Source organism: Hypomesus transpacificus, unplaced genomic scaffold (assembly GCF_021917145.1).
Source record: "Hypomesus transpacificus isolate Combined female unplaced genomic scaffold, fHypTra1 scaffold_90, whole genome shotgun sequence".
NCBI lineage: Eukaryota > Metazoa > Chordata > Actinopteri > Osmeriformes > Osmeridae > Hypomesus > Hypomesus transpacificus.
The window spans coordinates 324429-344133 of NW_025814041.1; the positions used below are offsets into that span (position 1 = coordinate 324429).

Below are 19705 nucleotides of genomic sequence, written 5' to 3' on the forward strand. Positions count from 1 at the left end.
GTATGCTTGTATTGTGTGTACGTGTTGATGTGTGGGTGTGTGTTTGCATATGTTTTAGGCATGTGTGTGTGGGTTCACATATGGGTGCATAGATGGAGTGGGGTGGGTCTCGCTGGTCCTGGGGCCTGTACTACGAATCAAGATCAACATGCTCTGGTGATTATTTTCAGTTACCCGGCTACGCGAAGCCTAACAATCGCAGTCATGATAAGAGCTACTATGATGGCAGTTATCAACTTTCTAATTCAACCATGATCTTTCCAATCTAGAGACGTGCGCGTTCACATAAAGGGGCGGTGTTTGCATCGTATGTCCAATCGCAAACATGGACAAAACAAGAGCCGCATATTTCACGCAGGAGGAGCAGACAATAATCTTACAAACTTTGTCTACTCCTCCTGCGTGAAATATTGTAATACAAGCATATCAGGAAATACAGACATATAATACAGGCAAAATTCAACAAAGTCGCTGCTGCCAAGCTGGCAGAAAATAGCATACGCTGTCAGTGCGTAAGCTACATGACTTATTGAACATGTCACCATAATTACACGTGTGTATTCCACAACGTTAAACTTTTGTTGTTGTATTATTTTAGTTGGAACCCTGCAGTGGCAAACGATTGTGGGAGCAAAAACAAAATAAATATAAAACCGTAATTCAAAACGGTAAGTAGCAGTAGGCAATTTGCACATGTTTTAAGGCCAACAAGTTCAAGGCTGAATTAGTCCCTTTTGTAGGATATTGTCTAGCTACTGGCTAGATAATTGGCTCTATTGGCTTATAGAACAATGAAATTGCCTGCAGCCAACAGGAAGAAAAATTAGGCAACTGAGGGAGGGGGAGGGGGGCGGACTTCATGGACTTCATTCCTTCAGGACTTCATTCCTGCTGAGGAGCTGGCCCTCTGCAGCTATCAGGGTCACCCCATGATGGAAGGAGTGGAAAGGGGAATTTCTTCAGACCCTGGTGGCAGCAGGTTGGAAGCCCAGGCATATGTATTTTTCAGGTAATCTATGTGACCATGTTCATTCAACAATTATTTATGAATATTGTAGGAGTGAAATGTATTACTGTTCTCTGCAGTGACAGGAAATACAGTGGTGTTGTTGCCACCACCCACTGTCGTCACACTGTGCCATACAGAGGTAACAGTGAAACTAATAGTCATACGCCAGTATGTATGCCATATGTGGTTGCTGAATATTGATCAAATATACCATTTACTTTCTCAAGTGGAGGTCCTAGATGATCAGGAAACTGTGTCTGCCTGCTCATTTTGAGGGTACAATTTGAAGTTTTATTTACCACTTGCAACACAGATGGTGAAAGTGTGTGAATCATGTGGCTGTTATTGACGTGTCTGTAATGACTTACTAATGGTGGTGGTCTCAACATAAGAAACAAGTCCTTAAAGTGCTCATTTCAAATATGACTCAATTGATTAAATTGCTATGGTGCTAAACTCAGCAGGAAGAGGAACTTCTTCCTCCCCCTGAGCCTAGGGCCTCCACTTCAAGGCCAAGACAAAGACACAAGGTATAAGCAATGAACCACAGTAGTCAAATGGACACCAACTTTCTCCAAGTGTGCCTTGTAAAGGGACAATGTTCTTCATTTGTTTCAGGTTGGAGCAGACAATGTGAGGGCCCTGTATAAAAGAACCCTGGAGCTCGATTATAAGAGGCTTTTAATAAAAAAACAAGGCTGGAATATGAGAAGAGATAGTACATGACTGAATGACACAAAACTTAGTTACACTGACATATTTTTCTGTGTTCCTTGGGGAGGGAGAACACATGAAGATGTATTTGTTAAACTTTTGTCTACGTTTTGATCTTTTTATACCTTTTTGTGGCTTTTTTGTTGTGCCAATTGAATCTTTTGTGGGGGTTTTCACCACTTCTCTCTGTCAATGTCCTTTTTATTATTTTTGAAAAATGCTATAAAAGTGAATGAAACATCAAAATTCAATTAAAGTAATGAAATTATCATTTATGTATCACTTGTGAAGAGCTTTGTACAGATACCCATTGTTCTTTTTGGTTTGAAAGGTTTTGGTTGAAAGAAACCCCAATTTCTGATATGGAAATGATTAGGAAATGGGTCAAAGCAACCCAAGGACAAAAGGGTTAAGGGCAGACACCCCAGTGAATAGGGATAACATATCAACATGAAACCTCCCCAGTTGATAACTAATAGTAGGTCAAATAATGTTTTAATTACTAGTTTCCTGTAAATGTAGGCCTATGTTTAAATGAGCAAATGATTAAGTTGAAAATATGATATCATTTGCATACATTTCCAGAACGGAAATCAGAACATTGAGTGAAAAACCTTGTTTAATGTTGTCAACATATTAGAGTGAAAAGTTTTTACAAAGGGCACTTTGGATATCTCTTTTGCATCACTCCATTAATCAGAATATGGTGGCAACAGCCATTAAAGAAAATCCGTTGGAAATTGCGCGGCAGACCGTGTTCCTGCTCAGGTTCTCTGCATCACCCTATAAAACTACCCATAACGAAATAAGGAAACGCTATGCATTCAGTCTGTGGGACTGAGTGCACAGCTTCAATGCGTCGCATTGGCAACATACGGCTGGCAATATACGTAATTCCCTCTGCTAAGAATCTATATCTTTCAGGAAGATACTCATGAGGGAATTCGAAAGGGTTTTGTTGGTCTCTAAATGTTCTGGCTCTTCTGAGCGCACCTCTCACTACCCGCGCACCAAGCTCCACAGGATCTTCTATGAACAGTGACGACATGATCATCAAGAATGAGTTAGTGGGCGGGGTTTTTATACCGGTTGATCTCTGATCTCCAACTTAACCTGCTCCCGACCAAGTTAGCCATTCAGCATGTGTTACCATGGCGATCTACCCCAGTAACAAGTGATCCACTGTCGTAGTACAGAAAACCCTGGGTTGAAGCTGAAGTTACCTCGCTAACGCCAAATCTTGATTCATAGTACAGGCCCCAGGTCAGAGTGAGTGAGTGAGGTGAGGGAGGAGGGGGGAGGTAGAGGAGGACAGGTGAAGTACCCGCTTCAGCCCTGCCATGGCACACTGAACTGTCTGCTTCCATTTGTTTGTTGGGTCCTCAGCTACCTCACAGGACTTCTACACGACAGCCGGACGGGACACATCAGCAACCCAACGCACCCAAACGGTAACCAGGTCACAGAGATCAACAACATTAAACAAAAACAACAATCTAGTTGTGTCACTGAATCAAATCATAGCTTGGAGTCATTTTATATCAACTTCCATCAAGGAAAAATCAATTGTAAATCTAAAAAGAGTAAAAATGTGCATATTGTGAGGTCTCAACTAACAAACAAAAGGATAATCCATTAAGAGTTTACCATGAAGCATGCAGCAGCAATTGAAAGGATTAGCAATATGAGATGAAAAAGATCAGTCAAGAAGTGTGAACAAGAGGCATGTACCTTCTGTGTTTGGTGTTCTTTCCTCAGAGACTTCTGCATGACACAGAACTCATACTCAGCCCGTGGGTGGTCCTAGTGGGGGGCGAGAGGAGGACAGTTATCACTCTAACAGCAAACGCCCCCAGGCAGTGGGGGGTGGGGTACTATATCACTCCCCAACCTCATATACAAGGTTTTACAGGCATTAACAGAAGGTTCCTTCAAACATGTGAACCAGTAAAGCATGGTAGGTTTGAAGTGACAGGGCTAGAGGGTTAGGCCGAATCCCAATACTCCCCCTTACCCCTTAACCTTACCCCTAGCCCTTAGTTTAACCCTAGCCCTTGGCCCTCGAAACTGAGGGGTAAGGGCTACTTATCCATAAGAAATGGGACGCCACTTGGTTACAGGTACGTCATCTAGCACGTATCGATATCTCCAAAGCAAGTAGTGTTATGCACTGATATTAAACAAAATTCGCTGCTAATGGAGTTTACTTTAAACTGTAGACATGCTAGTCAAAGAAATGCGTTGTGCAATTCAGCACTGTAACATTAGTGTACCAAACTAGCGATTTTTAGAAACGTTTCAATTAGGAAAATGGTTGCAAATATATATGTTCATGACTGTATATAACACAAAACAATCATAAGTCATAATTTTTTTATCAATTAATTAAGCCGAAAATATGACATTTATCGGACACTCTGGATGATCTGGCCGCCATTGTTGCCGGTCGCGCAGTTTTCACATAGCCCTAGGTTTCAAGTAAGCTCCCGATCTTACTTGGTTTTAAGGGGTGTATACCCCTTAGTCTTAGCCCTACCCCTAGCTCAAAAAGAGTATTGGGACACCACTAGCTCTCACGGGAACGCGCAAAACTAAGGGGAAGGAGTAAGGGGTAAGGGGTACGGTAAGGAGTATTGGGATTTGGCGCTAGTCCACCCAAAACTTGAACCTCCTATCTAATTAGTCAAATTTAAGTTATTCTAGACGGGTTTCATTACCATGTGACCTGTCAAGCACTGTCAAGTCACTAGGTGTGTTCGACTTCATACAGCAGCCGGCTGCCTTGAAGCTGAGAATGCCATTGGCTGCTTCAAGTCAGCAGGGCTGCAGGTGACACCGGCGCTGCATGAAGTCAAACGCACCTATCGTCTGTGTGTAAGATCAGATAGCAGGTTGATTTGGGGGAACTTTCCCTATTATAGGAAAGTCCAGTGAGTTATGATCACTGATGTTTGAGGTTGGGTCGATCTTTGTTCAAGACAAAATTGCAGATGCTGTTGTGGAGTTTAGAGGACCAGCACGGGAGGGGGAGAGAGCAGAGGGACTGGAAGAAAGAGAGAGAGAGCAGGACATGGTGCTGTGAGGTCAGCTCGGCATCCCTAAGAGAGGTGAACAGAGAGGTGAACAGGTGACGATGACAGAAAGCTGTGGACAGTTAGAGAGCAAGAGAACTCCAGAGCAGACAGCTGGAAACGTCCTGAGGTGGTAGTTAAGACTGTGATGGAGGGAGAAGGAGGGATAAGTGAGGGAGGAGTGAGGGAGGATGATGGATGGATCGAGGGAAGGAAGGGGAGAGACGTAATTGGCGCGCGAGGGGGGAAGTTGCAGGATTCTGATGCTGAGGTCCCAACACAGTTGCTGAAAGAATAGTTAGAGGGGGTATGCGGGGCATAGGGTGTGTGGAGGAATGACAGCAGAAGGTGCTTATGAAGAGATAAGAACATCTGTGTATAGTAAAATGTTCCAAACCTTGAGGGCTTCCTGTAGATATCCACAGGGGAGAGAGGAGGACAATACAGTTACACAAAAACCTTGAGGTAGACTATAAGACTGTTGACACCATGGTGTGTGGGAGTGATTGTGATTGTGTGTACCCATGCTAATTTGGAACTTATTTTGTATGATTCCTGCCAACCTGCAATATAAATGTGATTGAAAAACATGTTTATTGTTAAAGTGAGAGGATACACTAACAAAGGAGGGTGGCATGTGTGTGTACTTTTTGCTTGCTTTCCTACAGGTACACTCTTGAGGTTCATGTTGTTTAATTGTAACTTGTTTAACTACATGCTCTTATGTTTCTTCCCATTCCACTTATTTGCTATTCACAATATATGCTTCATGTTTTGGTTATCTCGTTGTTTATGATCATTGACCTATGCACTTTTGTAAAGCCCTCTCTTAGAAGTTGCTTTGGAAAAAGCGTCTGCTAAATGAAAAATGTAACTGTATGACTACACAGTCTAGCTCACCTCCTCCTCCTCGAAGCCCGTCAGGTCCCACTCATAGTTCAGCCTCATCTGCCTCCTCTTCCAGTGCTCCATAAACATGGCCGCTACAAGACACAGCCAGTACATCTTCAGAGGCATGACAGTACAACAGAGGTGGATGCAATGGTGACTAACCTCTTAGACTGGCAGGCTTGGTTTCAGCTTAGCAGGTTAGCACACACACAGTTTCATCTTTAAATAGAGAACAGTAGTTTGGATTCTCATCTCTGAGTAAGAGAGTTGGTGTGTTTTTGGTATTGGTGCTTCTACCATTTCCTGCTGTATCTTATCGCTGTTTGTGTAACACATCTTACTGTGGTCATCTTTATTACTTTATTAGCAGGATGGTGTAGACAGCTTGGAGAACAGGTTAAATTAGTTAGAATGGCACTTCCAATTACAAAATCCAAAACTAACCCAAAACCATCACGTGGAGAGGGTAAAGGTGCTATGATTAGGATTGTGAAGATAAATTATGAACGTGTTAATTACCAAAGTAATAAATGGCCAAGTATGAAGGATGAGGAACTAAATGAGCCTGTAACAGGAACATTATGTGCAGAAGCTATGTTCAAGGTACAGTAGGATCTTGATGGGACAGTCACAAGCAGAATAGGGCCTGTAGCACCTAGTATCTGAACAGTGCCGCTGCCAGCCATTTTGGTTCTCTTAGCATAATTCCTTTATGATGCCCCCCGATTGTTTTTGCCAGTTTCACGATGTAACTCCAATTCAAAGGTGGAGGTGGAATCTGCAGGTTTTTGGCCTTAATTTGAGGCAGAATAGTTTTTTGAGCTTCATGTAAAATAAACATTGTTTTTCAATTGGTAAAACCAGGCGCGGATTAATGCACAGGCTTGCCTAGGCTGCAGCCTAGGGGCCCCACGTGTGCAGGGGGCCCCGGATTGGCCGGATTGTTTTTTAATATTTTAAATGTACTTCAGCGGGAACAAAATAAAGACCCTAATTGGCCCATAAGAAACGTTTTCTTTTGAATTGTGATTGGGTAGATGTGACTTGGGTCACATCTGTCCAATCAGCTGCTGCTGGTCAAATCATGTCAATCATATTTATTACTCACTGCTATTGCTATATGGCATAGTGGCAGACTGACCGAAAGAAAGTATTAAAATAAAGCACAAAAACGCAAAATACAAATGTTAAAAGAACAATGTGACCAAGATATCCTGAAACATCCTGAAATTGAATGGATACTTCAGGTCTGCTGAATCTTCATCCAGTCGAATACAAGATCCACAGCAGGAGGACTGCCAACTAGCATCGGCCATCGGTAATATTTCAGCGAATTTGGGAGAGTTAGTGGTATTAGTACGAGTGTGTGGTATTAGTACTTTTAAGGATCTGAATACTTCTTCCACCACTGATTTTGTGATTTTGCCTCAGTAAAACATGGTGCACTGATGCAGATGCTATAGCCTACCTTTTGGTTTATCTCAGAAATGCACCGTATTATTCTAATAATGTCTGGTCTACTTCCACACCCTTTACTTTTCAGTTATGTTTTTTAAAGAATGATAGAAAATTGCTAATGTCTGAAAATAGCATGACATCCTCGCTAATCTCAATAACATTTTCAAACTTGTGTCATTTAAAAAAAATATACACTATATTATTCTAATAATGTCTGGCCTATTTCCACACCCAGAACTTTTTCAATAGTGTTTTTAAAAGAATGATAGAAAATCGCTAATCTCTGAAAATAGCATGAAATCCTCGCTAATCTCAACAACTTTTTCAAATTTGTGTCAAAAAATCTAAAAAAGACACCAGATTATTTTAATGTCTGGTCTACTTCCACACCCAGAACTTTTTCAATAGTGTTTTTAAAAGAATGATAGAAAATCACTACTCTGAAAATAGCATGAAATCCTCGCTAATCTCAATAATTTGTTCAAATTTGCGTCAAAAAATCTCAAATATACACCAAATTATTATAATAATGCTTCGCCTACTTCCACACCCTTTACTTACCAGTATCCTTGCCAGATGGCCAAACCACCTCAAATGGCTCTTTTTGACGCAAATGAGCAGCGGCTCTACTCCGAGCTCCTCCCGGATGAGTGATCACCTGACCCTATCTCTAAGGGAGACACCAGCCACCCTCCTGAGGAAACCCATTTCAGCCACTTGTACTCGCGACCTAGTTCTTTTAATTATGACCAAACTTTCATGACCATAGGTGAGGGTAGGAACTAAACTTGACCAGTAGATTGAGAGCTTTACTTTCCGGCTCAATGGTGCGATAGTGCAAATGAAATATTGCCCTCGCTGCAACGATTCTTCAGCCAACCTCCCGCTCCATGCTCCCCTCACTCACGAACAAGACCCTGAGGTACTTGAACTCCTTCACTTGGGGATTGAACTCATTCCCTACCCGGAGTAAGCATTCCATAGGTTTCCTGAGAACCATGGCCTCAGATTTAGAGTAAATGAACTGCATTTATATAGGGCTTTTTTCTACCTTAGCAGTCACAATGTTTGCCTCTCATTTACCCCATTCATATTCTCACTCACTCCAAGCAGCGAGCTACCATGCCCATCGGGAGCAACTTGGGGTTCAGAGTCTTGCTCAAGGATACTTCGTCACATGACCTAGGAGCAGTGGCGGATTTAGTGATTTGGGGGCCCCAGGCGAAGACAGGCATGGGGCCCCCTTAACTCCTATTCTTACTCTTTTCAATTCACATAATAATTATTAATATAATAATAATAATAATAACTAGAGGGTACCATTTCTGGGGAAATTGTAGGGTGTGCTTGCTAGCGTCGGTTGCTGATGAGTCCGTTTATTAACTGTAATTTTACAACTGATATTTCTGTATATTTTATATAAAAATGCGTATTTACTATTTATGAAGATTGCATAGATTTAAAAGCATACATTTGTTGCTGCTCATTTACAATTCAAAATACAAAAAGTGAAGTGTAGAATGAAACAGTTGTCTTTTCATTTTCCCTGCAAGAGGAAATATTGAGCAGCCTCAGTTGAAAAGTTGGATCAAACAAAGATATTGGGCAATCCGGTGTAAAACGGTCATAACCTCTATGACTATGTCACCTCAAGTTTTTCCCTTCTAGTGATATTTTCAAGGATTTAGCTCATATTAAAGAACCCCTTTTGAAACAAGCTATTGTAGTATTTCAGATGGAATCGCAATTCAAACAGTACCATCTGCTAACTGAAAATATGCCCCCAAAAACGTAAATAAGATTGACATTTATTTAGGGGTAAATTCAAAAAATGTTTGCTGGAAGCGATCATTGTCAGTAACAATGCCAAATTTTGTCTCAGTCTAGACTCTAGAGCCCTGCGTGGAGAAGCTGACCCCAGCAAATTGTGCTTCGAGCAAGCTAGCCTAGCTGCTGTTGCTAGCCAAACTTCACTGAGCAGCACTTGTGCTAGCTGCCGCATCATTGGATACCAGTGAAGAGAAAATGACATTTTCTACGATTCCTACAGTTTGGCAACTACTTGTTTACTCTCCTCTTTTGTCTTTATCGTTTGTGCTCCGTTCAGGGAGTTGCGTTTCATTTAGCAAATTATTTTCACTATTTTCACTCTTACTGTCTCACATTATGTGATGATAACTAATCCTATCAAAGCATGCTTAATTGTTCTTTATCGCCCGCCAGGACCACTAGCTGACTCTGTGGAGGAGCTGGACATGCTCTTCAGCGTCCTCCCGGATGATGGAACCCCCCTGATAGTCCTTGGGGACTTCAACATCCACCTCCAGGGAACGCAGGCTGTCGACTTCTTGTCCCTCCTGACCTCCTTTGACTTGACGCTGCTGAGCACACCGGCGACCCACAAGGCAGGCAAACAGCTAGACCTCGTCCTGACACGTAACTGTATCACTGACTTAACCTCTGTAACCCCACTGCACATTTCCGATCACTACTTTATCAAATTCACTGTCTCTCTCCCTCCAACCCCTCCTACCTCCCCTCCCCTCGTAACTTTCCGGCGCAACCTCCGCTCGCTATCCCCCTCCCATTTCTCCTCTGTTGTAACATCCTCCCTCCCTCCCATTGACGAGTTCTCGTCCCACCCCACTAACACTGCCACCGACACCCTGTTAACCACGTTAACTGCATCACTTGACTCTCTCTGTCCCCTGTCAACCAGGCCTGCACGATCTTCTCCCTCCTGCCCGTGGCTTACGGATGTTATTCGTGAAGAGCGGTCCACCCTTCGAGCAGCGGAGAGGAGATGGCGCAAGTCCAAAGACGGTCTGGACCTTGATAAGTATCACTCCCTCCTTAAATCCTTCTCTTCTCACATAACTGGTGCTAAAACCCTCTACTTTCTTAACAAAATTAACTCTGCTTCAAACCCCCACAAACTTTTCTCTACCTTCTCCACCCTTCTTAACCCACCTCCCCCACCCCCGCCCTCCACCCTGACAGCAGACGACTTCTCCTCCTTCTTTGAGGAAAAAGTCTCAGACATTAGCAGTCGGTTCCCTAAACCCACCTTTCCTACCCCCTCACCTTTCATGACTGACCCAACTAAATGTCTAAACTCTTTCTCTCCCCTGTCCGAGTCAGAGCTCTCTGACCTCATTCTCTCTCATCGCCCCACCTCCTGCCCCCTTGATCCTGCCCCCTCCCCTCTCTTTCAAACCATCTCCCCCTCTATCATAACTTTTCTGCTCCATGTCCTAAACTCCTCTCTTACCTCTGGCACCTTCCCCTCTGCCTTCAAACAGGCCAGAGTTACCCCTCTACTCAAAAAACCCTCCCTTAACCCTGCTGTCCTCCAGAACTACAGACCGGTATCACTGCTACCCTTCTTTTCTAAAACAATTGAACGTGCTGTATCTAACCAACTGTCTAACTTTCTCTCTCAGAACAACCTGCTTGACCCCAACCAATCGGGCTTCAAGACCGGCCACTCCACAGAGACTGCCCTCCTTTCAGTCACCACTGCCCTCCAGTCTGCCAGAGCGGCTTCCAGGTCATCCGTCATCATTCTGCTGGACCTTTCTGCAGCGTTTGACACGGTTAACCACCAGATCCTGCTCTACAGACTTTCTGAGATGGGCATCACTGGCACTGCACTCCAGTGGATCTCATCCTACCTCTCGGGAAGATCCTACCAGGTCTCCTGGGGAGGCAAACTGTCAGACCCCCACCAGCTCTCCACCGGTGTCCCACAGGGCTCCGTCCTTGGACCCCTCCTCTTCTCTCTGTACACCACCTCACTTGGACCAATCATCACCTCCCATGGCTTCTCCTACCACTGCTACGCCGACGACACCCAGCTGTACCCGTCGTTCCCCCCGACCGATCTGGGGATCTCAGCTAGGATTGAGGCCTGCCTCGCAGACATCTCCGCCTGGATGACCGAGCACCACCTCCAGCTGAACCTCGCCAAAACAGAACTTCTCATCATCCCGGCTAAACCCTCCATTTCCCACGATCTGTCAATCACCCTGGGATCTGCGAAGGTGACCCCCCCATCCTCTGCCAGGAACCTTGGGGTTACCATGGATGACGAGCTCTCCCTCACGGCCCACATCGCCGCAGTCTCCCGGTCTTGTAGATTCACCCTCTACAACATCCGGAAGATCAGGAGATACCTGTCTGAGCACTCCACCCATCTGCTAGTCCAAGCACTGGTCCTCTCCAAGTTGGACTTCTGCAACTCGCTGCTCGCTGGTCTCCCAGCATGTGCAACCAGCCCTCTTCAGAGGATTCAGAACGCAGCGGCCCGCCTGGTCTACAATCTACCCAGACGCTCCCATGTTACCCCGCTCCTAATCTCTCTCCACTGGCTACCCATCAACGCCCGTATCAGATTCAAGACCCTGGTACTGACCTTCCGAGCAGTGAACGGGACTGCACCCGTCTACATCAAGTCTCTCCTGCAGCCTTACATCCCCACCCGTCACCTACGGTCTTCTTCAGACAACCGCCTGGTGGTCCCACCGCTCAAGACTGCCCGGTCCCAACACAAGCTCTTCTCCTGCCTGGCCCCCCAATGGTGGAACCAGCTCCCCACCTCCATCAGGGACACTGACTGTCTCCCCACCTTCAAGAAAAGGCTCAAGACGCACTTGTTCCGGGAGTACAACGGCACTTAAGAATGCTTGGCTGGACTTGTTAGTTAGTTTCCTCCAGGATCACAATGACTCTTATTGAGTGACTTGTTGCTCTTTTAGGTTAGATATAACGAAGTTAAGTCTTGTACTCGCTGTGAAATATTTTACTGTTGATTGTTCTTCTACAGGTACAGTCTTGCACTTTTGTGGTTCATGTTGTTTAATTTGTAACTTGTATAACTGCATGCTCTTATGGGTCTTCCTTTTGGCACTTGTTTAGCTTTTCACAATGTATGCTTCATGTTTTGGCTACTTGCAATGTTTGGGACTACCTCGTTGTTATGATCAGTGACCTATGCTCTTTTGTAAGCTCTCTCTTGGAAGTCGCTTTGGATAAAAGTGTCTGCTAAATGAATAAATGTAAATGTCATATTAAGCTAAGTGATATGACGTGCTTTGCAACGCTGTAGCTGCAATCGATGGAATAGTCCACAGTAGTATCGGGTGGGAGGGGAAGTCTGCCTTGACACAAATAGAATAAACGCACTGTTCAGAATCAGAATCAGAATGGGATTTATTCGCCATGAAAGTTTGCACAGACACGGAATTTGCTTTGGCAGGAAGGTGCATACAGTAAACATATAGGAATCTTAAATTTAAATGTGGTCTAACTATACTAAGGATACATAAACTAGCAATACTGTTGATATCTTTGTTGATTCTTTTGGGGAAAGCATTATTATCATAGTTATTATTGATCATATTGTATTTTTATGGAGTCTTTCAAGGGGCCCCTTGTCAGCTGGGGGCCCCCTGGCACTTGGGGGCCCCAGGCGGTTGCCTACTTTGCCTAATGGGTAAGTCCGCCCTTGCCTAAGAGGAGTCGGGGATCGAACCACCAACCTTGCGATTAACAGACAACCCTCTCAACCCTCTCTACCCCCTGCGCCACATGTGCTGATTCTCATCCGAGCCGCTTCACATTCAACGGCGAAATGATCTAGTGAGTGTTGAAGGTCACGGACCGATGATGACAGGAAGACCACATCATCTGCAAAAAGTACCGATTGGAATCCCCAGCCCACCGAACCGCAACCCCACCCCGACTACGACTCAATATCCTGTCCAGAAAATATCACAAACAGGATTGGTGATAAAGCACAGCCCTTGCGGAGACCAACCCCCACACGGAACAAAGTCAACTTTGTGCCGAGGACCCGGACACAACTTTTGCTTTGGATGTACAGGGATTGGATTGCCCAAGAAGAGCAAGAATCCCAGGGCTTTGCCACTGTGGAGTTATTTGATTACCTCAGTGACTACCTCAGAGGCTGCATTTCTCCACCGCGGCTTCAGCATTGGAGGCTTTGAACATTGCCCATTCCGGTTCAATGCCCCCAACCTCCACAGGGATACCTGAGAAACTCCGCTGGAGGTGTGAGTTGAAGATTTCACAAACAGGGACCTCCTCCAAACGGTCCCATCTCACCCGCACTACTCGCTTGGGTTTACCAAGTCTGTCCAGAGTCTTCCCCCACCCGCTGACCCAACTCACCACAACATGGAAAACTCCAAAACATACAACCTCAGATCCGACGGCATGATGACAAAATCAATCATCGACCTAGGGTGCTCTGGTACCACATACACTTATGAGCATCCTTATGTTCGACCATGGTGTTTGTTATAGATAATCCATGACTAGCACAGAAATACAACAACAAACACCCATTTGGGTTTCCATATACTCGTTGAAGTCTCCCAGCAGCACTATGGAGTCCCCCACTGGGGCCCTAAAAAGGCAAAATACTCTGATCTTCTGTTCGGTCAATATTCACAGACAACAGTCCGAGTTTTTCCCCCCACAACTAATAGGTGTAGGGAGGCGACCCTCTCCTCCAACTCCAACAAATGCATCAAGTTACTGAGCATTTGTGTATGCAGTTTCTCTTAACTGGAACATACTTCCTTTTCTAATGTAGGGTGGCTGGTGCTGTCTTGGCGTTTAGGGCTACATCAAAAACTCTTTAAGTAGTTAAGCTTCTTTAGCTTAACTACACTAAATCACACTTGACTGGTGGGGACGTCACCCGTATTGTTATTGTAACTGTTATTTGTCACTTTTCAATCTCTAATTATACTTTCTTCTCTCGGTTGCCCATCTAACCTCCCCTGTGGTGTGGGCTGGTTGAGCTGTCAACATCGGCCTGGATGCTTGTGTGACAATGTTGGACCTAGTCCCAAAGTGGACTTTGATCTCCTATGACGGAACACACAGAGTTCCTGGTCCCTTCCTGTCCATCTCCCTGGCTGTCTTCTGATGCATTTGGTGGAAAGCATATTGGTGCAAATACACATTGTTTATTCTGTCACAACCACAGACTAGCTCCTGGTTGACTTGCAGCTGTGGGACCATTGATCAGAATTTAGTTTAGCACAGCTTTAATGCTGTTTTCAGAGATTAGCAATGTATTTCTTAAAAAATATATATATTGAAAAAGTAAAGGGTGTGGAAGTAGAGCAGATATTATTAGAATAATATGGTGTATATTTGACATTTTTCATTAAATTTAAAATTATTAAAATTAAGAGGTTTTAAAGATTATTGAGGACTACATGCTATTTTCAGAGATTATCGATTTTCTATCATTCTTTTAAAAACATTATTGAAAAAGTAAAGGGTGTAGAAGTAGGCCAGACATTATTATAATAATATTGTGTATATTTGAGATTTTTTTACACAAGTTTGAAAAAGATATTGAGATTAGCGTGGATTTCATGCTATTTTCAGAGATTAGCGATTTTCTATAATTCTTTTAAAAACATAATTGAAAAGTTAAAGGTGTGGAAGTAGGTCAAACATTATTAGAATAATCTGGTGACAGTTTGTGGTTTTATATCCATAAAAATATTATAACATTTATAATTTTTCAAAATTGTATGGGTAATTTACACCCGGTCCCTAAAAGGCCGATATATGCTTCTGCGTTTTTCGAAAAACGGACACATGGGAACGCCCTCGTCTCCGTGGAACGCCTTCTACAAGGTCTCCGTCACCCTCGTAGAGCCTCGGAGAGCTTGACGTGCACCTCCTTCATTTTGTAACTCTCCGTCGTAGCTACGGAGAGCTATGGAGACCCCCTTGGCTGTGATTGGTCAGTATTTAGTACCGCTTGTGTCAGGGGTAGGGGCGGGGTTGCCGTGATAGCAGGACGAACAGAATCCATAATCCTTTGACCGCCATTGCTTGTAAAGTTTTTACAATTCATATTTCAGCTAAACGGTACATGTAAATCAGAATCTGAATTAAAATGTGATGAGAAATGGGCAGTGTAGTTGCTGAAAATGCGCGTATTTTATTGATGGAACAGGTAATTTGTAAATTTGCTCCGACTTTTCGGTAACCTAGGTAAAAAAACACTCTACGACGTCTAAACAAAAAAACGTTGCGCCACCAACTCTTCTGGCGGTGAATTGTTTTCAGCACCCACAGCCTACGGAGAACCATAAACGCAGTCTATCCGTCCGTATCCGTGCGTATCCGTGCGCCCGCCCATCCGTAAACGGAGACGCAGAAGCATATTTCGGCCTTAACTCGACGCTGCAAAGTATTGTCTTCCAAATGTGAGACGAATGTCGAATATGAAACTAACTTCACCTACCTCAAGTCCTGAGGTGGCACCAAATAATTGCCAACTGAAAAATCATCAGTTATTATGATTAAAATGTCGATATTATTTCAGTAGGCCTATATAAATATTAGGCACCTTTAGGCATGTATATCACAATACAGGAAAAACTAGATATATTTAATTGCTCAAAAAACGTTGCGAAAAAAAAGAAAATACACACTCAACTTCCCAAGCTCGCCGTGGGTGCCCTTTCCTATCTCAGTGGCCTAACAAACTTTGACAGTAGGCTGGTCAACTTCTCGAAAATTGCCTCAAAAAGACAACAGGAGTCAGGGGCAGAAAAAATAAAGAAACTGCGAGATGATGCTCGTGCATCACTTTCAGGTAAGTCCATGTTTAATCATTGTTAAATACGTGCTGCTAATTTAATGGTTAGCCTATGCATACACTTCAAACTAGCTGACGTTATTGCTAATGTTAGCACACTCAAATATGTAGCGAGGATTTTATGCTATTTTCAGAGATTAGCGATTTTCGATCATAAAAACAAAAAGTTTATTTAGAAAGTAAAGGTTGTGGAAGTATACCAGACATTGTTGGAATACTCTGCTGTTTGTTTGAGGTTTTATATTCATAAAAATATTATATAAGTCATCATTTTATTTTATTTTATGGGTAATTATCACCCGGTCCCTAACACGACGCTGCAAAGTAGCGTCTTCCGAATGTGAGACGAATGTCGAATATGAAACTAACTTCACCTCGCTCAGGACTTGGTGCCCTACGCACAGCGCATAGTGCGCGTTATGGGAGTGCGGCACTGTCTCTGAAGCCCTAAACTGTTCTATGTGAAGTTAGGAGCAGGGAAATACATGTACCAAGTACAAACGCTTCATATTATTCAATTTGGTGTGCTGGATTAACGGTCTCCTTGGAGACTTCCCAGGCCTAACCAATAGAAGCCCTGCTCCGTGCTGCCTCCCTGCCTTCCTTTACTCATCAACCCCAGTGACATCACTGCTGCATTGCTTACACAACAGTTAAAGGCTGTTTAGATTGATATAAATTACATTCGTGTCTCGTATCGCTTTCTGGCTCACAATAACATTCATGACAAAAAATAATCCATAAACACACACAGTGGTAAAATCATACCGCAAAATAAATAGTGAGTTAGACCCAATGGCTTCAGTACTCCACTCAGTGACATCCAGCCTCCCATCTGAGGACTGGGACACTGAGCAGAGCTAAGGAATGTACCAGCTAACAGGTCCTTCTTACAGGAAGCCTTCATTAGTTATCCCACACAGCCATAGAAAGCACAGGATCCTGTGAATGGCTTACCATTGCTAGATAGACACAGATGGAGAGGGAGGAAGTGAGTGGGAGAGAGAAAGAGATAGAGAGGAAATGAGTTTAAGAAAGAAATGGAGGAAATGAATAAAAGAGAGTGATAGAAATATTCAACATCAGAAAAAAGTTACTAAACAGGGAGCATATGGAAAGATGAGAGGAAATTAGAGAATATGTCTAATTGTTTAGTGAAACGCACACACGGTTGGACTGCAGAAGGGACTTGGCAGAAGTTTTACATTGATACAGTATGTTTACACCACAATAATGATCCAATCTACATTACAGAGCTAACCTAAACTGTGTCACAATATCAGCATTAAGCATCATGGTTGATTTCGTTTTATTCTAATCTTTCCAAACCAAAAATGAATTAAAGGTCACATGATATGCTGTTTTTGGATGCTTTTATAGGCCTTAGTGGTCCCCTAATCGGAAGTCTCTTTCCCGAAATTCAGCCTTGGTGCAGAAATTCAGCCACTTACGAGAAGTCTCACAATGAGCTTTCCTCAAGACGCGCTGTTTCTGTGTCTGTCGCTTTAAATGCTAATGAGGAGGACAGAGGTGGCACCATGCGCTATTGTTTACAATGGATGTATCGCAATGGCTCGTTGCCCCATTGCTGTAAGATGGCTCGAATTTTCCCAATTCTCATCTGATCACCCTGGTTTGCAGAGGTGCACACTCATAGTCGTTTCAATGAGGGGAAAGGCGGTTATTGCGTGCGCCATAACAACAGCAGAATGGTTATCCAAATAACAAAGAAGTGTACAACACTTGCGTTACATCATGTGTATTCATACATACACACATACTTGATGCTATCTACCTTTACATTAGCGACAGTAACTCAGCTGTTAGCTGCAGAGCTAATGTTACAGCCACATTCAAAGGGTAGCAAGCTCGGTAACCATATACAGTAGTTATAGCAACACAATTATATGGCGTTAGTTAACCTACTTGTCCAAGGTTTGTAGCTGGACCAAGTAAAGTTAGTACTGATCCAGAATTTTTTTTCAGTAAGGCCAGCTTTGTATTAGCTCAAGTTGAGCTGACGTGGCTGAAATGTTTGGCGCAGACATACAAAACTTTGGGAAGTTGTGTTGCCGTATTTCCAGAGAAAATACACTGCTGTGCCCCAGTAAAATCTAAAGTTTGAGTTTTAACAATTTACTTTATTAGTGAGTGCATTCATTTATATTGATAAACCCGGAAAATTAATCCAGTATCCCACCTGGGTATGTCACATAATACCCAGAATACCCCACCGGTGTCGCACTCGGCACAGAAGTCAGAATTGAGGTAAATGATAGGCCTACCCATCATATATTTTGACTAAAACATAAAAACAATATAACATGATGCTCAAAAAAAGCTGCCAAAGCTGATATCAAACTGGCGTCCCTGAAATGTTGTATAGTGGGTTAAGCAAGAGGAGTTTCTAAAGCCTAGTAGTGCATTGCATGCAGCAAGGGATATGAATTAGGGGCCTGTGCCCCAGTAGAGTGTTATGTCTAACAATGCCTCTACCTTTTGGGGAGTAGACTTGATTCAGATGTGGTGGCGCCGTGGGCACATTATTCCGAAACAAATTAGCTTGCGCAGTCGCACTCAAGGATTAACAAATCATGTCCCTGCCAAAGCCAATATCAAATTTACGTCTATGAACTGTACGTATAGTGGGTTAAGTAAGGGGCGTTTGTATAGTGCATTGTGTCGCACACTTCTTGTGCACAGCAAGCTTGGTAGAAAAATAAAAGAGATAGTAGGAGTAGGGGCCTGTGCCCCAGAAGAGCTTTACTTCTAACAACGCCCCTGCTCTCGAGGATAAAAACACTCATAGCTCAGTTTCTCATGGGCGGGCCAGATTGTCTGGGCGGGCAAAGCAGAGAGAGGGGAGGTAACCTTCCTCCTTGTGACGTCACAAGGAGATTTTCAAACCGAGCATTTGAGCTTTCATTTTCTCAAAGGCGGAGAAGAATACCCAGGGCTTGGTTTACACCTATTGAAATTTTCTAGCCACTGGGGGACCAAAGGCAGGCTAAGGGAACTCATATTAATGTTAAATAACCTCCCTAAAGTGAAGTTTTCATGTCATGTGACCTTTAAAGCCAAATCAAGATGTTACCTGAAAGCCAAGGTGATTAATAAGTACGTAACTGATTTATTATCCTATGAGCCAGAATGGCTCGCAGTGTAAAGCAATGGCCTTTAGTATATAACGTGCTTTGCTTGACTGCGATCGAATCCCACTTCATGCGAGCCTACAAATGTTTTATTTTGTCTCCTTATTTTTTGTCGTGAATGGTAATGTAGTGCACACGTACCCTATACTTTTATATTTGCCGCAGCAAATATGAGATCCGACTGGAAAATCACCAGAAATATGTTTGTCAATTTGTGAGGAATCTGGTGATAGAGGCAGATTGATAGGTAAACGCACAGCTGGGAAACCAGTAGGTTTGAAAACCAGTTGGCTTGTAACACCCGGAGCTAAAATGTATGCTTCCAACGAGGGGACAGAACATAATTTGATCGACTATACACAAAAAAAGCAAATTGCTTCACACAGTGACAAGTGGTTGTTATCACTTTTGAGGAATTTAGCTCTACCTTGGATAGTTAGAGATGAAACGCGAACGTTAGCTGCGCTGCTGCATGCATCGAACATATGACATTCCAGTAACTTCATTCCATTCATTCATATTTGTTGTATTTCCTCTCTTAGACTAAATACTTTTTACATGCATTACAAGTGGCATTGTTGTCATTTTGTCGTGTGAAATACAACCAAACTTTAGAATGCTTCTGCCTAGTTGCCATGTTTGCTGCAGTCTGAATAAACTACGGCACAGAGAACAGTTAGCAGAATTGTCAAAGAATTTGGCTGACGATTCCAAACAAGAACCGGTTTTCGATACCCATCCCTAGTGAACACTT

The 19705-nt window shown here is 43.3% G+C and overlaps 1 protein-coding gene across 8 annotated transcripts in view; it reads right to left on the reverse strand.

The window, feature by feature from the left end:
• Positions 1 to 19705, reverse strand: part of LOC124466296 (anoctamin-1-like) — an 84310-nt gene that overhangs the window by 26566 nt on the left and 38039 nt on the right. For 4 of the 8 annotated variants that reach the window (XM_047018091.1, XM_047018086.1, XM_047018087.1 and 1 more), the window contains 4 exons: positions 5695 to 5777; positions 5192 to 5203; positions 3455 to 3526; positions 3048 to 3125 (listed from right to left, as the gene is read on the reverse strand). In XM_047018091.1, coding sequence (XP_046874047.1) covers positions 3048 to 3125; positions 3455 to 3526; positions 5192 to 5203; positions 5695 to 5777 — 245 coding nt within the window. The remainder of the gene's footprint in view (positions 1 to 3047; positions 3126 to 3454; positions 3527 to 5191; positions 5204 to 5694; positions 5778 to 19705) is intronic. The other 4 variants (XM_047018092.1, XM_047018089.1, XM_047018088.1 and 1 more) reach the window with 3 other exon arrangements.